At 36.8% G+C, this 26,299-nt stretch overlaps 1 protein-coding gene across 3 annotated transcripts in view; it reads left to right on the top strand.

Moving 5' to 3' along the window:
* Window positions 1-7: 7 nt before the first annotated feature.
* Window positions 8-26,299, top strand: part of GSTCD (glutathione S-transferase C-terminal domain containing) — a 45,024-nt gene continuing 18,732 nt past the window's right edge. For 2 of the 3 annotated variants that reach the window (XR_010783495.1, XM_066548147.1), the window contains exons 1-6: window positions 8-43; window positions 1,467-1,571; window positions 2,925-3,356; window positions 4,530-4,991; window positions 8,262-8,516; window positions 9,191-9,284. Coding sequence is in view for 2 of the 3 variants with exons in the window: in XM_066548147.1 (XP_066404244.1) it covers window positions 1,479-1,571; window positions 2,925-3,356; window positions 4,530-4,991; window positions 8,262-8,516; window positions 9,191-9,284 (1,336 nt within the window). In the remaining variant the exon portion in view is untranslated. The remainder of the gene's footprint in view (window positions 44-1,466; window positions 1,572-2,924; window positions 3,357-4,529; window positions 4,992-8,261; window positions 8,517-9,190; window positions 9,285-26,299) is intronic. The other variant, XM_066548148.1, reaches the window with a different exon arrangement.

The raw sequence follows: 26,299 nt of genomic DNA, 5'->3' as shown, positions 1-26,299 counted from the left end.
GCGCAGGAAGGGGCGGAGCCGGGGCGGAAGCGGCCGGGCCGGGGTAAGGAAAAGGAGCGGGAGAAAGGGCAGGATCCAGGGAAGGTGGTGGTAGCAAAGTCCTGGGGATGGTTTGGCAGCGCTGCCTGGGCACCGAGAGCAGCTGGGAGCAGAGCCTTTAGCGAGCGGGGCTGCCAGGGAGCCCTGGTTCGGTGGTGTTGCTCTCAGCCGGGCTCAGGCGTGTGGAGCCGTCCTGAGTCCCGGCTCCGTTCCCCCGGAGTCCCGGCTCCGTTCCCCCGGAGTCCCGGCTCCGTCCCCCCCGGGTCCCGCCCGTGTCTGGCTCTCCAGAGCCGTCCCCAACTTCCACTTCATTCGTAGAGCTGCCTGAAGCTCGGGTCCGAAGCTCTTCTGTGTTTCCCTCTTCTGTGCAGTGGTGGCCCTGAACGCATCCAGTAAATGGATCGTCTTGGATAGAAATGTAACTCTAGGCTCTCAAGTTATGCGCCTTAAAGCACAAATAATGCTGTGCACTAAGTTAAATATTTGCTGCGTTTTTAAGTGGTATTGTGTTAAACATTTCTCGAATTCCAACGTGCCTGCTTAACAAAAGTTCCGTTTTACTGTGTAGTAATCAATAAATGAATAGAGTCTTTTTCAAGGACTAAAAGGAAGAGGATGTTTATGTACTTATTTATTTGTATTTAATTTTTATGGGAAACCCTTGTTTTTAAAGCGGTGTTTTTCTTTATTACCTTGTTAACAGGGCAGCTGAGTGAAACTTATTTAACTATTGTTTAGTGCATTTTGAAAGGGAAGAGAAAATGGTAAAAAACATCACTGCTAGTGAAAGTTTCACTTACAGAACGTTTGTAATTTTAAAGTAGGTGTCTTTTATACCAAAGGTAGGCAACATTATTTATCTTTGTCTTTTAAGTTTTGGTACAAATCCTGTATTGATCATTGCTTTTCATTTTCTCTCTTTCAAGCAGTGTCTACTGTAAATATGGTCAGTAGAATAAAAATTCATCTCTTCTCACAGAATTTATGGTCTAATTAGAGAAAAAAGTGCTGGGAAAAATACTGTGAGCAAATAATGCAATGTCTTATTAGATTTGGTTAGTTCTGTATTGCACATTTTATTTTATTGTGTATGTCTGCATCTGCTTTTGCTTTTTACCACAATATTTAGCAGTTTTGCACAGCATGAAAATGACCAAAATAGCTGATTGAGTCCAGGAACATCAACTAGAAGAAAAAATTGAGTGAGGAAGTGAATGTGTATGTCTGACTGGTTTGCATGCCGAGCAAAAGATGGACTTGTGAGCTCTTTGAGTTCACATGGAGAACAAAAACATTAACCCAAATACATATAAGAGTACTTTTTAGTATTGAATGAGATACTGTAGTCAAGAAAAGGAGTTTAAATGCTACGAGCCATGAGTGTGACTATGGTAGTAGTAACTCTTCTTGATTTACCTCTCTGGCAGTGCCTTCAGTGGATGATTTCTACCACAGAGGTGTACTTAGGATATAGAGTCTGTCTCAACTTCCATGGTGTCAAGATTTACCCAAATAAAATATCTTGTGGTAAAGTATGTATGGCATTGTGTACTGTCCTGTTCTTTGTGTGGCAGTGTATTAATTAAAGAAAAGCAACAGTACTCATAGCAGAGCCACTGTTGTTGTAATTTAATGGTTTAAAAATGTGTCACTGTAGCAGACATTAGGATTCTTAATGTCAGGTGGACTTGATTTTATTCTTCCACTCCCTTTTTGGGCAATTTGTTTTGGTCTTGTGGTAGGTAATACAAAGTAGTAAGTGTGATGTACATATCTACATGAAAAAAAAGAAATTGAATAATCAAGGTGTATCAAATTAAAACTTTATTTTAAAATACTTGCATTTGTAAAAATGCAAGCAATTGTAATTCTGCAAAGACTTTATTAATCTAGACAGTAATGTGAAAGAGTGATGCTGTTCCAGTGTCACTCATGCTTTATATATATGTATATAAAACCCTATTCTGGCCTCTCAGCAACATTTAAATTTCTCTTCCTCACTGCTCGAGCTGTGCTCTGTGTCACTTGTGGTAAGAGGGCCATCTAGTGTCTGTGGCTTTTCAGTGCCACCTGTCATCTCTGAGGGAATGGGCAATTCTGCTGAGTGATGGAGCAGAAAAATTACTGCATCAGTGCCTTATGTTAAACTCCTATGGAATACTGTAGTAGGAAAAATGTAGCTTTCAACTCAGTGTAAGGAAAATTAATTTGAGTTTTTAATATACTGAGAAGATATTTCATCTCTGCTACTGTTGAATTGGACTGGTTTAAAGTAGTTGTGTGTTTGAGGTGTTCATGTAGCATCATGAGATGAATGTTTATTTGCTTATGAGTCCTTCAGTTATTATCTCACCCAACTCTAGATTAATTTTTAATACAGAAACCAGTATTATTTCCCATGGCCTAAACACCTGCTATAAAAGCCTTTTAGCAGTTACAAAAAGACAGATTATTTTATTGGGGAACTGACTGTTGTGGATATGTGCTCAGGAACTTTTTTTTAATAATGCGTGGTTAATATTGTGGGAGGTTTTAATGTAAAAAAAAAAGCCTTGGTCTAAAATGTCTATGCACTTAAAAATTGAAAATTAAGCATTTTCTTTAGGTTTTGTTTGATGTCAGAAATATGCTCAAATGTAAAAAAATATTTACAGAGGTAATTTTCCTATCCATGATCTTGTGTGTGAAGAGACAGTGTAGATGTGAAATCATTCTTTTCTCTCAGAAAGGGGCCTGCCAATTATTCATGCAGGATGTCTTTAGTGGTGTCTTATGTTAAAATCAGTTGTAGCAGATAGTGGAAGAACCAGTGATTTAAATTTTTTTTTATTTTTTTTTTTATTCTGTATTCTTTTATGGATGTCATACTCTGATTTCTATTTCAGGAACTTCATCTCAGGAAGAAGATGAAGGATAATGTCGCTGAAGAACATTTATATTTGGCTTTTTCTCATCAGTACAGAGACAGTATCTTCCCTCTTCATACATCTATCTCACTGTTTTTGCTATCCTACTGTGACTGCAAACTATTTAAAGTTTTCTTAGTGCCAACTGGCGAAGATGTGGGTGATCAGTCTGTGACAAAAAACCTCGCTGGTGACCTCGAGGTCCACTTAATCTCCAGGTGTCAGCTTCCAGTGGTTGTGCAGAGCTGCAGTTTGCCTGCTGTTCTCGTGAAAGATGAGAAATTCTGCCGAGCTGGGCTTTCTGTGGTCCTAAGACATATAATACAGAAAACATTTGAGGCAGATCCATCTAAAAAGGAGGTTTTGGAACTCTTGGGTTTTAAGAAGACCTGCTTAAAAGCCTGTGCTGAAGTGAGTGTGTCTCTCTCTTAGATACATTGATTGGTTTTTTAATAAGCATTAAATGCTCTGAAGTAGACTCTTAATATTGATGTCAAGTAAGTTCTTTTAGTAAAATATTAATTTGCTTAGAAAATGCAATTTTCTCTATGGAGAAGTACCTGTATATTGGCACAAAGATGAAAAATAATTATTTTGAAGATACTACTTTTTAGCAGCACAAAAAGAACCTTAATGTTAAAAAGTAGGTCAGATCTTTGTTTCATGTCTAGTAGTTATAAAATTTGAACTAAACTAAGAAATACCTAATTTCTTGCTGATTTTGATTTGAAGAGCACTATATATTGTTTCCCTTCACTGTCAAGGTGGCTTTTGTTTAGCTTATCCTCACCAGGTTGTCCAGTGTCTTTTCAGCAGAGTGGCTACCTGGCCAGGTGGTCAGTCCCTAGCCTGTACCATTCCAGGGGATAAGTCCCTCCTTGGTGTGTGATATTCTGAGTTTCACATCAGTTCCTCTCAGCTCCTTCTCTAGTCTGTGCAGGCTCATGTGAATAGCAGCTCTACCTTGGAGTTTGTTGGGAATTTGTTGTCTGCTCTTCTCAATTCCCTGTCATCCTTGATGGGAGTGTATTCCATCTCCCCCCTCCAGGTAAAGATGATGAAATGGGATAGGCCACAGCATAGACCCTTAAAGATTTCCCCTCCTGACTGGCCTTCAGGTAGAGTGTGAGCTGTTAACCAGCACTGCCCTTTGAGTTGAGATGTCAGTCCATTTATCACAGAGCAGTTTGCTCATCTGGCAGCTCATCCATCTAGCCTTGCCTTCCTCACGCCTCTCAGAGGCAGAACTCCACCCTGGCATGATTGCTGTTTCCATGGTTGCCATTGATCACCATGCCACAGCTTTGTTTCTTCTGAGTTACACAGCCACCCTAATTTTATGTCAATAATAAGGAAATAAAAATATGCTGTACTGGATAACCGTTCTGTTGTATATAAGATTTAGCTTCCTAACTCTGCTGTTGTAATAGCAATACAGAAATATCTTGAGTTTCTCAGATTAACAAAGAATGTATTTAAAGCTGGAATTCCTTTGCTTGAAGTGATTAAGTAACCAAAGTAACCCTGGATTTTGTTTCTCTTCTCTTTCTGTAGAGACATTAATTACGTAAATGTATTTGACAGGTTAGCCAGTGGACCAGGCTCTGTGAGATCAGCATACCTCTGGCTGTTGAAAGATTTTTGACAGCCTCTCCTGAGCACTGCCAGGCTATTCCTCCTGACATTTTACTGCTGGAAAGGAAGCTTGGAGAACCTGTCCGAGTACATAATGATGACAAAATTCGAAGGCAGAAGCTTCAACAACAGAAGGCAGGTGCCAAGGCTGCAGTGCCCATGCTTGGTGAGGAAGCAACAGAGGTATTAAAACCAGGAGAAGTCCATGAACATCCACCCTCCAGTTTGGAACTGAGTGTAGCTTTCTCCAAACTACTTGCCCAGGAAGCACCAGATGCAATCAACAGGGAGGCCCCTCACGTTAGGAGAACAAAAACCTCTGACCTTCCTGTCTTGGACCACGTTTTTGCAGAAGGACTTTATTTTACTGTGGCAGATCTAGTGCTTTTGCCATGCATCCATCAGTTCTTGGTAAGCTGACAAATTCTGCAAATATCAATTAGTGTACATGTATGTTTTTTAAGAACCTAAAAGTTGTAAAATATGTTAATTTGAACCTATAATGGTGTTCTCAGTAATCTTAACCTGAAATCAAAGATTTGTCTTGTTTTTGTACAAACACAAAAAACAGGGATTGGTGAGGTCACTAAAGTGACTAAATACTTCTAGACTTCTAAAGTCACTAAATACTTCTAGATACAAAGCATATCAATGGTTAGTAAACTCTGTTAACTGTTAAAATATTATAATGAAATATTTTGGCACCAATTGGCCCAGAAAATAATAATTTAAAAATATTGGTGCAGGTGACTTGAGCTCAACTTAAAAACTAGTTCTACAGTGGGAAAAACTTCTGTGGCAAGACTGTGCAAGAGTCTTGCTCAGCACAATCTGTGTATTTAGTTTTATGGGGATAGACGCATAGGAGAGATTTAAGGAAATTACAACTATGTCTTTATTTCCCATCACAGTAAAATGATACAGTGAGTTTGCCTCCTACAGTTCTATTCCTGCAATTACTCTATGAGATTTACAGCTAAGCTGGTGTCTATTCCAGGAACATTTGCATTTTGATTTTGCAAGTTGGTTTGCCAAATTTCCCTTATGGTGTTTGGAAACAAATGGATTCCTGGGGGAGATGCTGTTAGTCAGATTGAGGATAACAGTCTCAAAAATAAAGATAATGACTATCAAATATCAATAATGTGACAAATGTCCACTTTATAACTTCTTTAACCATTATCATCATCCTCAGTGGATTTCTGTATGATGATAGCAATATGCTGCCTTTGAACTGAGATGATAAGTTGTTTTACAGAAATGCTTCTTAATTCACATCTGCTTTGTTTGCTTTGCAAATCACATAATTGGAGGTGAGCAGCAACTTCTGTATGGATGATACTGAACAAAAGTATTAAGACAAAATGCATTCTTACTATTTAAAAAACTTTCATGTATTTCAGCCTTCATTTTTCCAATTTAGACCTTTCTAAATAAGAGCATAACTTTTTAGAGTAATATTCAATTTACTGATGCTAGGCATGAGAAGATTTTTGCATCAGGTGCTTAATTGATTTCAGCAACGTAGTTGGGATCATTCTGTGGATGTACTGTGAGCAGCCAAGACTTTTGTATTTATTGACTTTTTATCTGTTATCCTTGAGCCCTGGTGTTCTGCAGCTCATGAACTAGGTATTTTACAGTACACTTGTGTTAGCTGTCAACAAGGATTGCCCTGAAAACCTGGCTTTCAGTTTCATTTTTACCTAATTTAAAGAGCTCTAGGATAATGTTTGTTTATTTCTGTTGTTGATCATTCTGGTGAATGATCATTTTCTAAGCAATTATACCTTGATGCCTACAGTTGTCATCAAAATTGAAAAATGTGCATCTGAAAGCTTCTTGCAGGCCATGAGTTGAAGCTGTTCTTGTTGATGGAAGTCCCAGAGTTCAATTCTGTATTCAAATGTTGTCACTTGTATAGCTGGACTTCCTGAATTGTGTTTAAAAAAATCACCGTAGTTGCAGTTCCACTTTGAATTAAGGGCGTGAATACTAATGAAGTCTTAAGCGAGTATGTGTCTGGAAAATATCATCCTATAAATATGAGGAGACCTGACTAGCTGATTGTAATTATAATTACCAAAAGTAAGATAATGAAGCTGAAGGGTTGTTTTTCATTACCTCATTTCAATGCTGTTATCATTCTGAGGTTACCTTTGTTATGCCTTCTATTAGTTGTAACTGTTGAAAATTAATAGAAGTATAACAAAAGCTCATATCCTCATTTGGGAAAAACACTATTCACTTTTTAAAATACAATTTAGAACACCTGATAACAAGTGCAACAGTGCCTCTTAGAATTGCTTTCCAAAAGACTTTGTCCTTAACTGAATTAATGTGGTTTTGCCCGTGTTACTATTAAGTTATTAAATTAGATACTAAAGTTGCACAGTTCATCCTTTTGCTCCTTTAGCTATTGCTAATTACTTGTGATTACCCTAAGCATATTATAAACACAGCATGCAGGAGAGTTGGAAATTTAGTGTAATTTCAAGTTTTCTTTACCAATTTCTATTTCCATTCTTCAGACAGCTGTGGGTAAGAATGTTGGTTTTGCATGGCCTTTTCTGCCTGTTCCTGTAATTGTGTTTTTTAATTTTCTGTTTAAAGCAGGTACAGCATCACAGAATAGTTGAAGTTGGAATAATTGAGGTTGGAAGTCACATCTGGAGCTCATCTTGTCTAAGTACCCTGCTCAGAGCAGGATCAGCTAGAGCCAGTTGCCCAGGATCATGTCCAGTTATATTTTGAGTGTCTCTAAGGAGACTTCACAACCTCTCCTGCAAGAGGATGATCTCCATTGTTCTAGAACATTTGGGAATCTAAACAAAAGTTATTTAATGTCATCAAATGCATCCTTTTTAAAAGTAGCTGGACTTCATCTTAAAAAGAGATTTGGGTATATTTTTTTAAAATATGTGCAACATATTCTTACTTAGGAAATGTTTTTATTTCATTTTTTACACTTAAAAAGCTAGTTTCTGTTGGAGGCCACATTAACTCATAATCACATACACTTAGTTCAGAAAATAAATATACTGGTTACCATTATTGTATAAAAATATGAACTTAAGATTCTAAAAAATAATGCATGATTAAAAAAAATATTCAGTACTAATTAAAAAAAAATCCGCAGATGTAGTGCAAAGACTTGAATATAGACCGGGGTAATGTATGCCTGTTATCACATAGCCTAAGGTACAGGCTTGTAGTTCCCAGCAAAACAGCTGTTGGTGGATGAGCTTTTAAGGGGTACTTGTGGGGAAGACCATTCAGGTACCATAGTGTTATACTTGGAGTTCAGTATTCATTGCAAATTACTGCATTGGAGTTTTTGTGTAATGAGCAACCAAAACTAATTGTTCCTATGTTAGGAAATAGCACATATTTAAGGGTATTATTTATATGGAGTTTTCCTGTTACTGACTGAAATTATGATTAAAGTTGGCCATGTAAACCTTTTCATCCTATTAAGCAAATGGGAATTGCGGGTAAAGTCTAAATGGCCAGCTGGCAGTTCCACCTGGAGCTCTGAACCAGCTGATTTTTGTATTGTCATCATGCTGTGAGTGCTTGTGCTCAGCATGGAGCTGAGTTTACTCCTGTAGTTTGTGCCTTTTGGTGGCTTGTAGTAAGAAATTTGCAGTAGCCACTAACTTTCTCATTTTATTGTTTTAGGTTTCCAGCAAGAAGCAAGGCAGAAATCTGGTAAACTTGCCACTGATATCCAGTTGGTATCGAAGAGTTCAAGAAGTACCTGGGGTAAAGAAAGCTGCTGGCAAATGCAACATGGAGCTTCTCCAGCTTCCAGAGTTGGTGTCTGCTCCTGAGGAGCAGCTGCAGGACTCTGCTTCAGTTCCTGATGAGTTAGAAGAGGATCATGAAGACAGTCATTTTATAGGTGGTCCAAGGCCAACCATGACTAAGTTAATGGTAATTTAAGCTTTTTAATGAGTTATTTTTATAGCCACATTTGTTTGATTTGGAGTAGGTAGAGTTTATTAGAATTGTACAAGCTAATTTTGACAGCCTTGAGCAGTTTAATACCCTTTGTTCATCTTAAATCTGATATGCATTGACTTAGAAGTGATTCTACGTTTTTTCTTCTCTTCTAATATTTGATTCATTCAGGAATTGGGCAAAGATAGGACTGCTGGAGCCCTATCAATAATTCTGAATAATCAAAGTAACCTTTTGTTTGAATTGCAATATTGTATTTCTCTTTTAAAGATATTTACATAAAGAATGGCAAAAAACTGTTGCTTTTATGTTTAGCTTGATTATCCAACCTTTTCAATTGGGTTGGGTTTTTTTAACATCTGGGAACCATAATGAGTTTTGTTAAAGAAAGCTGTCCATCATATTCCATAATTCAATATTTTTTGCATAGAAGCTGACAGCATTTCCTAAAAAAACTTAGGAGAGCTTTTTTGTGAGAATGAGGGAAGCACATAATTTGAATGTTGTATAATGTAGAGTCATCTGCCTGTTCAGTTTCACTTAAACTGACAGTGTTGAAGTTTGATCTGGTGCTGTTAAATTTAGTGAGAATTTTGATACCATCTTAAGTGGGTAAATGGTCTTATTTTTCTCCTTCTTTCATGTAGGAAAATGGAATTGAAGCAAAGTTTTCTCCTCATCCATGCCCCACCTGGACCCTAGACTGGACCAGTCTTCCATCTGCTGTCAGTCCTGGGGAAGGTGAGAGTTTGTATGTCTGTGTGTGCATTTAGGGTCTTGTTCTGGTGGAGTTACTTAACTGTTTCATAAGAAAATATGCCAGTTTTCAGTATGTTTCAGAGCTAAGACAGGTAAGCAATTTCAAATCTGTATTAAAATTCAGTCTGTTTGTGACACATGGTGACATAACTTCCCTCGGGTCATCAGCAGCTGATGAGCAAACTGGGAACAAAATATTGGCCTTGATTTCAGTCAACAGTTGACACAACCCAAAAATCCTAACCAAACTCAGTGCTTGGTTGTGTTGAGTTTTCCATGGAAGCAAAGGCATCCATTGATACCTTCCATAGCAATAAAGTTACTGTAGTTGTCAGTATGTACAGATGGTAAAAAAAGGGTGGCAGGTCAGAAGAAAAGTGTATATAAAGTGTAGGTGGTCACAATGTGAGACAGAAGGAAAATCAGATACATCATGTGATTATTTCCCTGTACTGATGTGTGTCATCAAAGGAAGTGTTTTCATTTTTTCCCTAGCAAGGCAGAAGCTGAAAATTTTGGGAAGAGGGGTTTGTTGAAATAAGGCTGTTGAATGGACATACTGTGCAATTGCTGATTATATGTGAGGTTTGGGAAAGAGGAGATTATATTTAATTTGTGACCAACAAAGAAATGCAACATCTTTTCTCTGGTTTTATTAGGCAGCATTCGAAAGGGGGTTTCATTCCTTTTTGGAACTTCAGTCAGTCATGGAGTTTTTGCTTGTGTTCCTGGTCCTGTGTGTGTGAATGGATTCATTGTCTTCAGGTTCATTTCCTACTTGCTGCAAAGGCTTTGTGAATATTAAGATCAGTTTGGCTGGATATGGTTAGAGGTATTTCCTTTAGGCTAATCCAAAGCACATTAAAAGGAAGGGGAAAGTGTGTGAATGTGGGGTTGGATGGTGATAACCCTTGTTATTTGCTGCTTTATTACTCTGAGGATATATGGAGATAGAAGCCTTTGGTACTGTTACATGTTTTCATCAAACATTGTGTTCACTGTGAAACAAAAAAAGATTTTTTAAAAACGTGATTTTTTTTTCTTTAAAACAGCTTTTTATTAATTAACTTTTCTTACCCAGCTGTGCAATTCAAGAATGAGAGGTAACTGACCTACAGTCTTAGAAAGCCTTATGACTTTTCTCATGAGTCGAAATGCTTGTTAAGCAGAAAGTAAAAGAACTTAAAAGAAGTGCTTTATTTGTGGTATTTCATTTGAAATGAACCATCATTGCAGTAACAGTATGCATGAGAGGGTATTTACTTACAGAGTAAAACAATGTCTACAGTTGTAATTTAGAAACATCTTTGAAATTTAAGTACCTTTGAATAACACAGGCTAGAATGGTAACACGGAGCATGGTGTTCCAGTTTTGTGGAATTAATTGATGTTTTGATTAAACAGTCTTGGTGGCTACCAAACAACAATCCTGAAGGATCAGTATTAGCTTCAGCTTCCAGAACTGTTATTAAGTAAAGGATACTTTATTGGACTGTGGCCTCTCAACAGAGAAAAGAAAATTTTGAAAATTTTCTAACCCTCATCATAAATAAAATTAGTTTTAATGAAAGGAACAGCACTTAATGATGTAATTGTCTTCTAACCAATATACAAGTCTGTGACTTTGTGTCCATGTTAAAGTTGTTTGTAATTGGTCATAGAATTGAATAATATTATAATTGTGGAATAAATGGTATATTAGCTGCAGAGCTATTTGATTTGAAATGGTCAAAATTGATTCAGTATATCCAGGTTGTTTCTGGGATATTTTTGTGAGGCTAGGTCACTCTTATTTTTATTCTGCTTTTTATATTGGTATTACCTTTTGAATATTTTTACTTGAAAGATGCTTTCTGAGTTGAGAATACATTATGCTTAAAAATCAAAGATGGTTTAGGGGATCTGACATTTTATGAAAACTTTTGCTAATCAAGATATGCAAATTGTGTATTTTATTTTGAAAGTTAAAAGCAACTGTATTTTTAAAATTAAATCCAGACAGTCATTTATTCTGTAAAACAAAAAGAGTTTAAAGAAACACTTTAAAGTTCTCTATTTCCCTTTCAAGCCTGTCAGAACTCTTTCAAAGACTTTGAAGATTTTTTTAATAGTGTTTTAGCCTATTTCAGTGAGTCAGGCAGGCATGCTGAAGCAGGAACTCATCCTTCTTCTTCAGCTGATCTTTCCATATCAGAGAGGTCTTTGCCTGCAAGCCACATGGGTGTAACAATTCAAGGGAAATTCAACTGAAGCTGCTTCTCATTAACTTCCCCTTGAGTTGCAGTTTTCCTGCACTCATTTAAATAAGTTTAAACCACATTTGTGTGTGCATTATATTATATTGCCTATCATGGCAATACGGTCAGGTTGCTTCATATTCTTGATACATACTTGAGAAGTAAATAACTTTCAATAACAAAGAGAAAGCAAAAATGCTCATTTTTATAATATAGGCAATACTGGTATATCTTCTTTTACCGGCTTGCCTTAAAAAGAGTATTCTTGCAAAACTCTGTATTTTGTATGTGACTCCTTGGGATCCTTTGACTGTTCAGGGATATAAATATAACATTGTGTAGCTGGCCTGTGGACAATTTTCATGGAAGTTTGTATGCAATTACTAATTTTTAGACAAAAAATTCTTCTGGTTTAACTGGAAATAATAACTTAGGCATGTCACCAAACCAGATAACTCATGGATGACTATATATACTGTTCCTACTGTTACTGTACTCTTCCTCCCTTTTTCTTTTGTGATTGTCTTGGATTACCAAGCAAAACAAGGGAAGGGAGTTAATTATTTTATATTTTTATAATGCCTATTTGGAAACAGGAGGCAAAGCTATTACATGTTAAATTAGTATGTAGTAATGATTTACTAAAATGAACAGTCTTTGAAAACATAGCTAGTTTCCATGCCTCAAGAAATCAATGCATATGCATTATAAGGAATACAAGTTCAGTATATTTATGTTTGCTTGGAGTCTGTTGCATTTTCTTAAGTGATGTTTTGATCTAAATGACAAGCCTACAGCCTCTGAAACATTTAAAATCTGCAAGGAAAAAAACAACACTTGCTAGTGTATCTTATTAAAAATCATACTGGAAAGAATGATACCAAGTTCTAACAGCTGCATTTTGATTCAGTTGAGGACACATTCTGCTTGGTGTTTGTCCTGCTCTGTAAAATGCTGTTGTGATGGACTTTCATGTGGCTGACAGTCATACTGGAAGGTGTCAACTTTGTTTCAGTGCCTTGCTTTGTGGAGTAAGTGTTGTGGTTTGTAAAGTGTAAGCCCTCAGAGAATTACTGAAGCTTTAATGCTTCATATTGAATATCTCCTACAAGAAAGTTCAGGTTTTGATGAGGTATAATTGCTGGAAGTTTGATTTTTACAGTTCACGAGTCCTTGTTAATTGGGTGTTTATTAGGCTTTGGAGAGCTTTGTTTTGTAGATACTGTACATAAACTTCAGTGTAGGCTTTTTTAGTCCTGTTGTGGTTTGTGTTTGTTTACTGAACATACTAAAGAATTAAAATTAAGTACTGCAGTTTGGCAGTTGAAATGTTTTACAGATTTATGGCTTGAGCACTGAAGACAATTCATAATGATTTGTTTTTGTAAATTCACAGTTGTCTTGGTTCTGATGGTTGAAGCATGTTCTTGATTAATCCACAATTAACTTTGACACAAAAATATCTGCACTTGACAGTGAGTGGCCTAAACTGACTTTACCTGCATGGAATTAGAGTGTGATCTGCCCTAGATAGAAAAATAAGTTTTATTTGTTAGACTGTGAGGTTTTTCTCTCTTGTCTCTGAAGTTATTAGACATGTGGGAAGGCATAAACCCCAAAAATATTAACTCATAGGTGCCTAGCAGATATTTTTTAACAAGGGTCTTAAATTAATTTTTCATATCTTAATCAGAAATCTTTAATAAATGTTAAGTAGCCTGCTAATTAGCTCTGCCCTTTGTTTCATTTAAACTATTTGGTCTTTCTTTTACTCCTGATATAATTGCAGTAGAGTTTACTAGTTTCCTTCTCCCTTTTATATTTCTGTTTTCCTTATTCATGGGATCACAGAGCCCCAAAGTTACATTATTCATCTCTTAAACCAGAAGTTTAGAGGTTACATTTGTACTAAGTACTCCACAGCATGGAGGTGCAGGTCATTTTTTGTGGAAGATTACTGTTGAGGAGTGAAGGAATGCTGACCCATTCTAGCAGTTATGGTGTGGAACAGTGTCCAGCATGTTATGATTGATATGATTCAAAAAGACATTTTCTTTTGAACATGGCTCAAAATCATCATCAGAGGTATTTCTGGGTAATAGAAATATAGGAATTAATATCCTTTAATGGTCAATAAGGTGTACTTAAGAGTGATGTGGTGCTACAGTGTCACTTTGTAGAGAAGAGAGTGATGACATATTTATTTGTATTAATTAGAAATATTTAGGTGGAGGAGGAGTTAACACTTTTCTGTCTCCAAATATTCTAGATATGCTATTGGATAAAATGTTAAATTGCTGTTGGCATTACTCTTCATAAACTTTTTCCAGAATATACGAATATCTTAGTATTTGCAGTTATTGTAAAATTTTAATTGATTTTCTGTAGCACCAGTCTTGACTTTAAAAGGGATATTTGATCTGCTTCAGTATTCTGGTATTTCTTGCTGTAAAATGTCTTCAGTGCTTATTTGAAGATTGTTCTGTATGTTGTGTCACTAGACTTAAATCCCAGTTACATCAATGGTATGGTGTACAGCTTGTGTCCTTTAGCTCTTTTGTGTCACCCATTTGCCATATCCCAGAGTGTGGGGATTCATCATCCACTTACCTATGTGGCATAATCAACACAAGGATTTAAACTTCTGGGGATTGTACCCATTTTTGCAGTATTTTTTTTGTAGGTCACTTACATTGCTGTTTTGTGCACGTTGTACCTGAGGGACAGGTGAGTTGTAACACGGCTGTTCTGGTTTCCTCTGCAAAGCCTAAGCTGTCCTTTCAGGCAGAGGCATCAGGAGACCTTTGGTACCCCTGCAACAGCACTTTGGCTTTTTTACTTTCTTCAAAGTGTAATGTTAGCTATGCAACCTGTCTTTCAAGAGCAGAATCAGAGTTTTTCTCAGATCTCTGTGTGACTTCTGGAGCTTAAAATCTTCACAAACCACAGGAGGGCAGCACAGTCTCTGGATATGGAGCTATGCCCTGGACTAAGGAGTCATCCTTGAGAAAGATGCTTTGTATGTGGCAGTTTTCATCTCAGTAATCTCTAGTCCCAAAATATGGAATCACCTGTTGTAAAAAGTGATTTAAAACATGTTTTTCCTCCTCTTTGAATTAGAGTTGGTAATTTAACAGTTGACACATTCGTTGTGCTGGATTACACCTGTAAGCAATAATTGCTGAGGCTATATAAACACATAGCAGAGTAACAACTTCTGCCTTGAAAGTTTTCAAATCTGAGAAAAAAGGTAACAGCTGAGCAGGGAGTGAAGGAGAGGGAAAGTTGATCAGCTCAACTTCTGCTGAAGTTTTATATTCTTTGGGGAAAAGGAGTAATTCTGGGAAGATATTTCTAAGGAAATGAGGAGCTTAATGAAAATTTTTGGAATTTTTTTTTCTGGCTTACAAGTGACAAAATACAGATATTTATGCAAGAGATTTATTGTTTTTAATTGGTCAATAAATACTGCAATAGTTCAAGAGCCAATGTTTTGGAATTAAAAATCATAGTAGCATCGTAGGCTAGGTTATGGCTGGAATTCAAAGGAAAGGGAAGTAACTTATTGAATATGTTAGAAGAAAAAATAGACAAATGAAAGGATGCAAAGGAACTAACCAGTAACTCATTAATTTTTTATTTTGTAGCAACACTCTGAGCACATGAAAATATGTGAGCATCCTCGTTAGGATGGGAGGAAAGTAGAAATGGAAGTCAGAAGGGAAGAAAAGTCAGAATGTGAAGAGCTGTGTGGCCTAAACATTGCACAGGAGCAAAATGTTGAAAATGAGCCCCAGAAACAAGGCAAAAAAAGATTCTCTCTCTTAATTGAACCTCTTATGAATTCTCTTCCCGATATAATCTTGCTTTCAGAAATAAAAGCACTGGGAAATTACACAGAGGATAAGATCAGATTGACTAAGTGTGAGAAGGAAGGTATAGTCTCTGAGCTTATGCACAGAAAAGATTACAACCTAGAAAGCAAATGAAACTGAGCCCAAGTGTCTCTCCTTCTCTTTCTCAGTGACAAAATAGTGCAAAGACTTCAAAAGAATTTAAATTATGTTCTCACTCAAGTTTATTGACACTCATATTTTGTTTTGGGGCTAAGTCCTTTAAAAACATTATTTGTTGTTTCTTTGGGGGAAAGTAGGACTTGCTGGAAGTTGAAATATTTCATAGATTATTTAATTCTTTTTATTTGTAATGATCTTTGGAGAACCCATTAGATTTTTTGTGAATAGATAATTCAAACTGTGTTCTTAATTTGCAATTTTGATTTTACCTGATTACTGAAACTCTATTAATCTCTCCTACTTAGTATTTAATATGCTTAAGTAGTTATTTCTAGGGCTACTGGTAGTTTCCAGAGTCTGTGGTTGCCCAGATTTTATGTGCATTCATAAATTATCATAGTAAATAAAATGGAGTTTTATTTTGTGGTTATTAAAGTAAACGGTTTCCTGCAGAAACGTAGGCAAATGTGTTTTGAACAATTTATTTTCCAACATCAAGATTTTGTGCATTGCAAATATAGAACAAGTATAGAAAAGTACGTCAGAATCATTGCCGAGGTATTGTCAAGTTTTGTGCAGCATTAGTGAATTTCTGGGAGCTGTTCAGTGACATTTTATAAGGAGTTGATGAATCACAGGATATTTCATCCCATAAGATGTACCTTGAACATAATGTTAGTGCTCAGAGGTGAGCACTGTGCAAGGGGCTGCATTCACCTTCTTCCCTCCCCCAGGCTTGCTGTGTTGCAGAGTTGAGGTACGGAATTCATTTCCAAACCATAAATCAGCTGTGACAAAGTGTGAGTTAAGGAGGAATTTTTCTGTCTCTTGGAGTTGTTTATGGATTCCATCTGCATTTTCATTGGTTTTGGATATTCGTGTTGAGAGTCATGAATGCATTATTTGATTTGGATACAGTTTTACATTGGATAAGGTCACGAGTTTGATTTTGGCTTTTCCTGAAGGCAACTTTTTATGCACAGTTGTTCATTTAAAGTTCTCATCAGCAATTTCGAGGAAGTCAGTACTGCTGTGTTTAAGAAAAAAACCTCAAACCTCATAGTGTTAAGAAACGCCATAAAATTACTTTGAATGATTCATAATCTGTTCTGAGTAGTTTGATGCTTTCAAAAATTTTAATTACACAAAGGAAAGGCCAGACTACTGTATGTTTAGTGTTTTATTGAAGGTGGTATTAATTATTTTGTACTCTAAATGCCTCTTCTCCAGATGGTTTGGAAATGCTTCTGAAAAGTTAATTTTTGGCTCATGTCTCATGTCAAATTTCTGGCATCTTACCATTGCTATATGAAAAGGAGTTCACATCCTTTAGAAACTTTTAAAGCCTTGAAGAGCAAAGGCAAGTAGGAAGTTCATCTGTTTGTAGAATTATTTTCTAAGTGTAGAAGAATTGGAGAATAATCTCAATATTAAAATGAGTCAAACCTAATCTGAAGCAATAAAATTTGTCCCCTCCTAGTGCGGAATATTGATCTAAGCATCCAGATATAATGGAGAGAGATACGGTGCTTGTGTTTCAGCTTGGGCTTTAAAAGTTTTGCAGATCTGTCATGGAGTTGTTGGTCTTTGTGTTGGCGTTTGAATGGCTCATGTAAGTAGTGTGAGTAGACCAGTTGAGGTATCATCAATGTAGTCATTCCATTAGCGCACTTTCCCTGGAATTTTGTAATGTGTCTGATTGGTGAAGGACTCTTAAATCTGCTTAAATGCTCTTGAATATCCCACTTGCAGATCTTCCATGTGTTCTTGTGTTTTTAGTGACAAGAAATAAGAAACAAAAGAACATCCTCTCACCTCAAAGTTTAAGATAGATCTGAGTGCTTCCATGAAGCTCAGCTGGACAAACTTTTTGCCTTGGCTCTTGGTTGCATTGCCTGTTTTCTGCAGAATTTCATGTGTTAGGAACCAGAGTACGTTGGACAAAAGTAAAAATGGACTCTGAAACTCTGCTGTTTTATACAAACACTCCTTGCTGTCCAAAACTTTGTACCTGATACTTTAAGGCTGCACTGAACATCAGCTCAGGTTGAAAATGGTTGTAGGCTGGATATGTAACATTCAAGGCTGCATATGGAAACTGGTTTTATTTCTTTATTTCTTTAATTCTTTATTTCTTTTGTCCTTCATAGCTTGAGACAGGGAGAAATGTTGGTGCATGTCATGGACTGCCATGAGCTAGCATTTCATGCTGCATCCTGGATGGAGTCATGAGTTTAGGCACAAGTTCAGGGGGATTTAATTAACCAGTGTCTTTAGCAAACAAGACAGTGCTTTTACTTGCACAATATTTGCTAGTTTTGTGCAAGAAATAGGTGAATTTGTAGATATAATATCTTGAATCATGCCTCATGTTTCTATTACAAAACTGTAAGTATTGTGAAAAGTCTTGTAACCAGGAGGTGGTTTTTTTTTTTGTATGTAACTTTTAGAATCAAAGGTTAAGAAAGGATATTTACTCTTGAACAGCTTCTGAATTTATTCTTGTAGCTAATTTGGTTCTTTACCCATCAAGTATAGCTTTTCTATGTGTGCTAATGCTGAATATTGAGGAATATGATTATGAAAGCCAACAGAAATGGATATATAGCTATCTTTCAAAATTGTTGGTATTCTATGATGTATTTTTTTGAGCACAGTTTATTACTTGACAACTTTTGTGAAACACTGCCATTATTTCTTCATTATGCTCTCATCATTTTTGAAAGCCTGAAAATGATTTCTTCATTAAAATAATCTGCTTCTCTAGAAACAAAACAAAGCCCCCAAAAACCCAAGCTGAACTGAGACAAAACACTGCTTAATCCTCTATTTTATGCTACTCAAAAACATCTGCCAAATGGATTACTTTCCATCTTATCTGCAGCACAGATTTGACATTCCTCTGCTTGTGCTTGTTACCGGATGCTTTGGCCCACTTGTGATCTCACTTGATGTATATTGGCATTGTAAGCTCTCTGTAACTTAGCTGGATGATGTTAGGTAAGGCATAATGCAGAAAATAAATCATACCTTCGGTCAATCTTTCTTGACATTTTGGATCTTAATTGTTTTGTAAACAAACGTTAATTTCTTCTTGTTTGTATCACCCAATTCCCTTTTTTTTTGTGGTTGATACATGCATTTTGCACCTCTGTATGTTTTTAACTGTGCCACGAAGATCATGGTCACTGCTGATTCCCACTTGTAGGGAGCAAGCAGAACAAATGGCAGAGATTATCAATGTTGAACTCCTGTTTGAGCCACAAGGTCAGAAATTTCGTGTAAGGATCAGGTTGGTAGGTTGTTGCAATGACAAGCAGTGGGGCTGAAAATCACAGGAGTAACTTTCTGCAAAGCATTGGAGTTGCTTGTAAATCGCATTTTGCTTGGGCTTGTGTCACACTCAAATATGCAGGTTCAGGTGGACACACTTGTTCATGATTGTGCTGTTGGAAAGATGAGCAGATTTTGTGGTATATTTTTTCCTGAAAGTCTTGCAAGGATAAATTAATCTTGATTAGTTAGGTAGTATCTCATATCTACTTCAAGACTCTTTATGAATAGAGCTTTTTTTGATACTTTTAATAAATATGGAAATAGCTGCTTAGAAACTGTCTGTTTTTTAAGCCAGCTAAACAAATATAAGGAAACTTCTTTCTGACTTTGTTTTTATTTAGTAAATTTAATTTTTGCAGGGGCTTGCAAAGCTTACTCTTCCTCACTGCAACCATATGTGTACTTTGTTTCAGAGTAGAAATAGTCCTGCGGAGGTAATGTAAAAATGGAGCAACAAGATCTTCAGTAGAATCATAACTTTTTTATTTTGTTATTCATTAAGATGACTCAGATTTGCTACTGTGCAGTATATACAATACCAAAGAAATGAGCATTAAGGCTAGTTATTTCTTTTGTATCAGAAATATGATACATAGGTGAGTGCTCCCTACTGCAGGAATTTTATATTTAGTTTAATTTTGTTGTGTGTCAGAGAGGGACAGAGCACAGTGCTCAACTAATTCTTCTGAATTATTTTCAGTACTAATTAATTAATTAAAAGAAAAACCCCAGCACTGTATTATTTTAGTTACTAACTCAATACAGCTTTATGGAAATTCAAATCTGATAGAATGTGGTCTGTTGTCCATTTGTAAGACATCCAGTGGCTGCAGCATGAGTAAAATTAGAAGCATACTTTGTTATTATATTTTTTTGTATAAAGCTGCAGTACAAGAGAAGAAGTGGGCTTTACAGACTTTGATTTATCAAAGGATTTTGAATTCCTTTGTACTTAAGGAGGGAATTGAATGGAAAACCATTGATTCTCTTCCATCCTCAAATTTAAATGCCTGTGGACTATCTTGCATTTTTCTGCCAATTTTATTTGCCATTATGCAGGTACACAATGGAAGTTGTGATTACTATTACTATCAGGTTTTCATTTTTTTTTTTAATTAAAAATACATTTTAAAATTACTGGATACTCAGTTAAGGATACTTCTGTAGTCCCATACAGTCTTTTTCCTCCATTGTAATAAACGCTTTTCCATGTAATTGCAATATAATTTTTATTTTAGATATGCTTATTTTGACTTTGGATCTTCTCAGCTTGGTTTACTCCAGAAGTGGTTTAATGTAAGTAAAATAATCCCATCAAAGTGCCTCAAAATAATCCCACTCTTAAAGCAGAAACACCCATTTAAAGGATTTTATTTGTATAATATTATTGATTTGACTGATGAACCTTCTCACTGTGGGTTAGCCTTTGTGCTGTGCTGCATTAGTTACTGTCAGAACAGTTTTGTCCCTTTGGCTTGAGGAGAATTTGCACACAACATCCATACCCCATGGGCTCACTGTTCTCCAAATGCTTCCCTTGCTCTCTGGGTAAATAAGGGCTGGAGCATCTGCAGAACATCTGTCTCAGAGCTCCCAACAGGAGTGTAGATGTGCCCTGCTCTCAAAGGTGGGGTCCATGCAAAGGTGAAGGATCCCTGTGTTTCTCAGTTCCTTTCACCTACTTAGGGGAGCTTTTATTTCCTTGAGACCATTGTTACTGGGATCTTTCCTTCTCAATTCCCTGCACAGTTATAAGTCCAGAGAAAGAATGCTGGCTGGCAGTGTGTACATTTTATGTAGAATGGGATGCAGTAGGAATCTTGCAGAGTCTTCTGTGTGGAGTTTGTCAATAGGAAGACTGAGGACAGTGGGGTAACAGAACATGCAAACTGTTAACCCCATTCTGAAGGTGACTATTGATGTCTGAGTTTGATATGCATTTGTTTGAGCCCACTTTGTGTGTGTGCATGTGACAGGCCAAATTTGTTCAAATATACCAGATAATCCTTGCAGTATAGAGGTTTTATTTTCCTCTTTATGTAGTGATTTTAGAATGTCCTCATTTTTAAATGATGTGAAGCATTCCTATAGTCATTTATCAGAAATGTGTGCTTATATACATTAGAACATGTTTTCTTTTTTTTTTAAGAATAGCTAGCTGAGGCAGTGCCTAGCAGATGCACTGCTGAGACAATTCTTCAACAGGTACTGCTGTAAAGTCTACAAACTATTAATTTGTTTCAATGCTAGACATCCCCTCTTACAGTTTATTAGGTGATGATGGGGTTTGTAGCTGCAGATACTTGGTGACCTATCAGATCAGTTTCTCCATCAGCATTAAAAGATGATGACAGATTAAATGTGTCTCTATGACTTCCAGCACCACAACTCTATCCACTTTTGGTGGTGGTGAAGGAAAAGGAGTTCTGAGATGGTTTTTGCACTAGAAGGGCAGTAGGGCTTCCAGAGGTCTTACCCAAAAAAACCTTGCTGGGATGACTTTTTGTGCTGGGCTTTTTTGTTTGTTTTCCAGCTTTTGGCTCCTTTGACATTATACTGGCACATAAAGTTTGTGTCAAAGCTCATTTGCTACGCAACAAGCTACAAATAATTATCTGTTGTTTGAATATCTTAGGTTTATAAGTCTATGCTTAGTTGTGTATTATTTTATTAAGGCAGATGTTTCATGAACATGCCTTCTGGCAGTTAGTGGGAGATATATTTTCTTTTTAAGTTTCTGAAGCCAGATATTTCTTTAGTCTGAGTCTTTGTTTAGTTGACAGAGCTGATTAATTTCTGTTGGAAAAGAGTTCATAATTTTTCATTTCTGTTGGCTTCAATTTACAGAAATTCAACAAGCTGTTTGAATTCACTTTGGTTCCTGCTGCACAGTTTTTCTTTCTCCATCCCCTCAAAACTCTTATAAAGTAACAAAATGAGGACATGAAGGGGATACTGTTCTACATTTTCTCCCCTTAACTAATTAATACAGAGGATTTGTGTGGGAGATAAATTTATGGATGACGTTTCTGTTTAGTTAGATGGCCTTAAGTATGCTGGTAGTTTGTAGAGTAAACAGAAGTGATGTGTAAAGCAGAAAGTGCTGCCCTTTGTCTGCAGCCAGCTGCTCCAAGTCTCTCTCTGTGGAAGGGCCAGATGAAGTCATGACTTTGTTTCCCAATGCTCCCACTTGAAAAGCCTGGGGAGCTGGGCTGGTGCTGGGCTGGTGCCCACAGTTTTGTTAACCTTTTTTTTCTCCCCCATTGAAATCCAGGTCTCTATTTCAAAGGTGGTTGAAGGGATTTATGGATTTTCTTGATTATTTGCTTTCATAAACTATGTAAGAATAATACAAAAGGCCACCTGGCACAAAGCTGCTTACAGCACAAGAAAAAGGAGCCTTTTATTATTAGAACCATTGATTAGACAACAAGTGCCAATTTTATGTATTTGTTGTCTTGGAAACTCACTTTTGCCTCTGCTTTGGATTTCAGGAAAATGAATTAACCTGTGACAGGTATTTTCAAGCTTGGGTACTTTTATTCCTTATAATAACAGAACACCCCCTTCTGCTCTTTTGTCAAGCATGTATGTAGGTAGTGGAGAACTGTGTGCACAACTAACTTTTCATCAGTGTTTCTGAGGTTATCTTTCATTGGATTAGCCAGATTTTTTTTAAAAATTCCCCATTAGGCAGCTTTTGAATTGATATAATCAACTGGTATTTTATCCATGCTCTGAAAACCTTCTAGGAATGTATTTGTGATGGGTTGTGTAGCATAAGCTGACCAGTTCTGTGTTATTTGAGAGGCATTTCCCGCTTCTTTTAGTGTATAGTCCTTCAGAAATGCATTCAAACACATTGAAATTTTATTTAATTTTCATCTTCTAAACTTGATGTAAAATGTTACTGTCTTCATGTTGCATGTTTTTGACTTGTCATGAAGAATTTCTATTTATGACAGGATTGTTAAACCTCACAATCTTTCTGCCATAAAGGGTGCAATAAAGTAGCATTAGTTGGTAATGAGTGGTTATTGCTATGTAATATGATCCGGATGACCACACCATCATTTTTATATATTAAAAGGAAAGGAGTGGATATTTATTTTGTTTATTTCATTGGTTTGTCTTTCACTCCATCATAATTTGTTTGTGCTGATTATTGTCAAATCGTGCTTTACCTAACTTGGCAGGATTTGAATGGGTCATTTGGATTACTGCCAACAATGAAAAGGAGCACTTTGAACAGAAGCATTCTGCAAAATGCTCTGATTCTGTTAGTGTGGATAAATATCTGTTACAGCTTTAGAGGTGGTGGGGGTACCAATGGCCTGGCTGTCTTTAGGAATACATTTGTTACAAAGCCTGGCTTATTTTCTCTAATAGTAAATGTCAGTCTTGATTAGCCAGTGGTCTGGTTCTTTCTACATAGTTACAGCACTTCTCCAAGCTGAGAATGCTGAGATAGATGTTGGCTTCAACCCTAACTGGTTACTAAGAGCACCATGAACATTTTGAAGGGCAGTTTCGGAGCTGTACTTGGCTGTGGCCTGCTACCTGCAAAGTTGCCCAGCAGGCATTCTGTGACAGACACTTAATTGTGGCTGAGGGACTGCCATCTCAGCAACTTGGGGCTTACTCATTGTGCCTTCATAGTCTGAGAAAACACTGGAGGAAAAACACTGTGGAGAGAGAAATGCTGGTTGAAATTTTTTGTTAGTGGTGGTTTTGTTTGTTTGCTTTTCTAAAATCTGTTATGCAAACTACTAATGGCAAAAGTGTATTTATTCTGGAGGTTAAACAAACTTTAATGTTGATCATCAGCATTCACAGTGGTTAACTGGGAACCTGGCACAAGCAGATACTGATATTCAACATGGGAGATTAAAAGAACACTTACCCAAAGCTCACTTAAATTGTATAGAAAATATCCTACTTAGCTATGTATTCAAAGGAAATAATTGTGTTTGCTATCTAAACTGCAGTTCATTTCGATTCCCCTCTGCCCCAACTTTGCTTTGAAAATTAATTAGAAAAAAAAGAAATGAAAGGAAAAAAGCTGAGTGGTCAAGCAGTTACTGTTACTGAATTAAAACCTTATGGTGGAGTTCAGTAATTCCTGTATTTCCTCTGAACTCTTGAATGTTTTTTCAGCCCTTTTAGGTAACATAAAGCACATGAATACCAAAGACACTTATTTCATACAGCAAATTTGATTGAATTTTCTAAAATTTTCATAAACTCCAGATTTATACAGGATCAAGCTATAAGTGCTGTAATAATTGCAGTGTGTAGATCAGACAGAACTCAGAGAATGGAGAAATGTGTAAACTTGGCCTTTCCCTGTGCAGCTTGGATGCCTTTGTTTGGAAGTTATATACAGCCATTGTGAAATGATGTTATTTGCATGTTGAAATGTCATCAAACCTTTGCAGTGTGGGATTTAATTTTTGTGATGACTGAAATTCAGGATGAAGTTTCAAGGATGAAGTTCCTTTTCATCAGGATGTTCTGGGGGAATTCCTCCAGCCATTCATCTTTGTAAAGTAAACAGGCCTAATGTGTGAAGTTCAGCTGAAAGTCCTGCTGTTTGTCCTGCAGCCAGTTGTCCAATTACTTGACACATAAGGGCTAAATGAAGTATGTCTGTCTTCCAAGCAGCTTTTTTTTTTGTTTCTGATTTATTGTTTCAGACTCTCTCACTCTTTTTGATAAGCAAATCAAAGACAGGAATCATCCAAATTATCCATATAGCTAATATGTATTTTTTTTCTTAATTAGAGGTGGTGATGGGAATTCATGGGTTGGTGTATATACAATATATGAGAAGGGGTCTTTTGGACTTTCCTTTAATTCTGCAATTCATGGCTTCCTGTTCAGAGGCAATTCAGTCCTTACCTTTTCCTGACCAATCAGTTGTAAACAATTCAGCACAAGGAGCTCAGCAAGGGAAATCCCTGTTCCTGCTGCCTGTGAAGTGATGAGAGCTGGTCCCCTGCAGGCAAGCTGCTGCTGGCCAGCTGGGAGTGGGAATGGCTGCGGCTTCTGGCCCTTGCTCTGACCTCTGGTGCCTGCTGGGGAAGGAGCTCTCCTGTTTTTACAAGGACAAGCATTCCTAGTCCCTGGTGAGAACTGGCTTCAATTCCCCTTTCTCAGCAAGACAGTAGCTGGTAATCAGTATATTAGGCTTGTGAGAGGTAAACAAAGCATTTGATTCTGGTTTCCTTGTCAGGCAGTGACATCTTCATTTGAAGATATTTGCAGAAAGTGAGCAACGCCTGCCTCCCAAGCCTGGGTGTTGCTGACATGTGGTATAATACTGTGCCTAGCTAGAACAGCACTCCTTTTGGGGTTAGAGACCTTTCCCCACATTTAGTACAGCACAGGCTGCTTTTCCCTTTCCTTTATTCTTCCCCAAATGTTTTATCATCTTTCACTTTTAAGTTTTTTATTGCTGTGCTTTCTTCCTCACATCTTAAACACTTCACCATAAGTGATAGGTGGGTTTGGGCACCTAAGGAGCCTAAGATAGAGGCAAAATAGCTGGCTTGATGGAATCTTGACCCTAAAGGAGTGAAGGTAAGGCAGAAAGGTGAAGAAAGAGGAGTGGGAGAGAGTGTATGAATACATGAGCAAAGAAGTGGAAGAAGGGAGACTGCAGAGTCTTTTGTTTCTGCCCATAATTCTGTCATGACATTTAAAAAGCAAATAATTCCCTAATCTTTGGGATCCTAGAAAAATAGCTTGAAAGTATGAATCTCAAAGGCTTCAGAATGAGAAGAAGGGTGACCAGACATTGTCATTTAGTTTAAAAGTGTAGGAGCTGAGAACTTTAGAACTAATCTGATGTTTTGGGAAAGGTGCTGACACATGATTTTTGTGAAGATTGCTGTTGGCAATATATTAAAATGTGAAAAACTTGGAAGAGCATGGCTAGAAAAAAAGTACTAAATGTGGATAGCACTCATTAATTTAAGTACATATAGAGGCTTCATAATCTAGTACAAAATCGTTTAAAAATAGTGTAAACAGTGGATTAATGTGTTAAACTTATGTTAGGTCTTTGTTTTCTAGTTTGCTTTTTGCTGAATATTTAGAAGAAAAGTTTTGAAGATAATTAATTGGGAAAATACCAAACCACAAGTCTTTTTAAAGTAGAACATAGTTACATTCAGGGAGACCTCAACATTAATTTTCATTTCTTTTTACTAGTGGCTGTATGTCTTTATGGTTTTTAAAAGTGCCTTATTCTTTTCCTGCTTAAAAGACCTTAATGCAAAAAAAAAAAATAAAAATAAAAGAGAGCAGGCCAAGTTCCTGCTTAGATTGTCAAGGGTCAGTTTTCATAGCTGTCTGACCTTTTTTAGACTACACCAAGATAGTGTGTGTGAGATGCAGGGGGTTT

Source organism: Molothrus aeneus, chromosome 4 (genome assembly GCF_037042795.1).
Source record: "Molothrus aeneus isolate 106 chromosome 4, BPBGC_Maene_1.0, whole genome shotgun sequence".
NCBI classification, from domain to species: domain Eukaryota; kingdom Metazoa; phylum Chordata; class Aves; order Passeriformes; family Icteridae; genus Molothrus; species Molothrus aeneus.
This window is presented reverse-complemented; position numbering and strand designations above follow the sequence as displayed.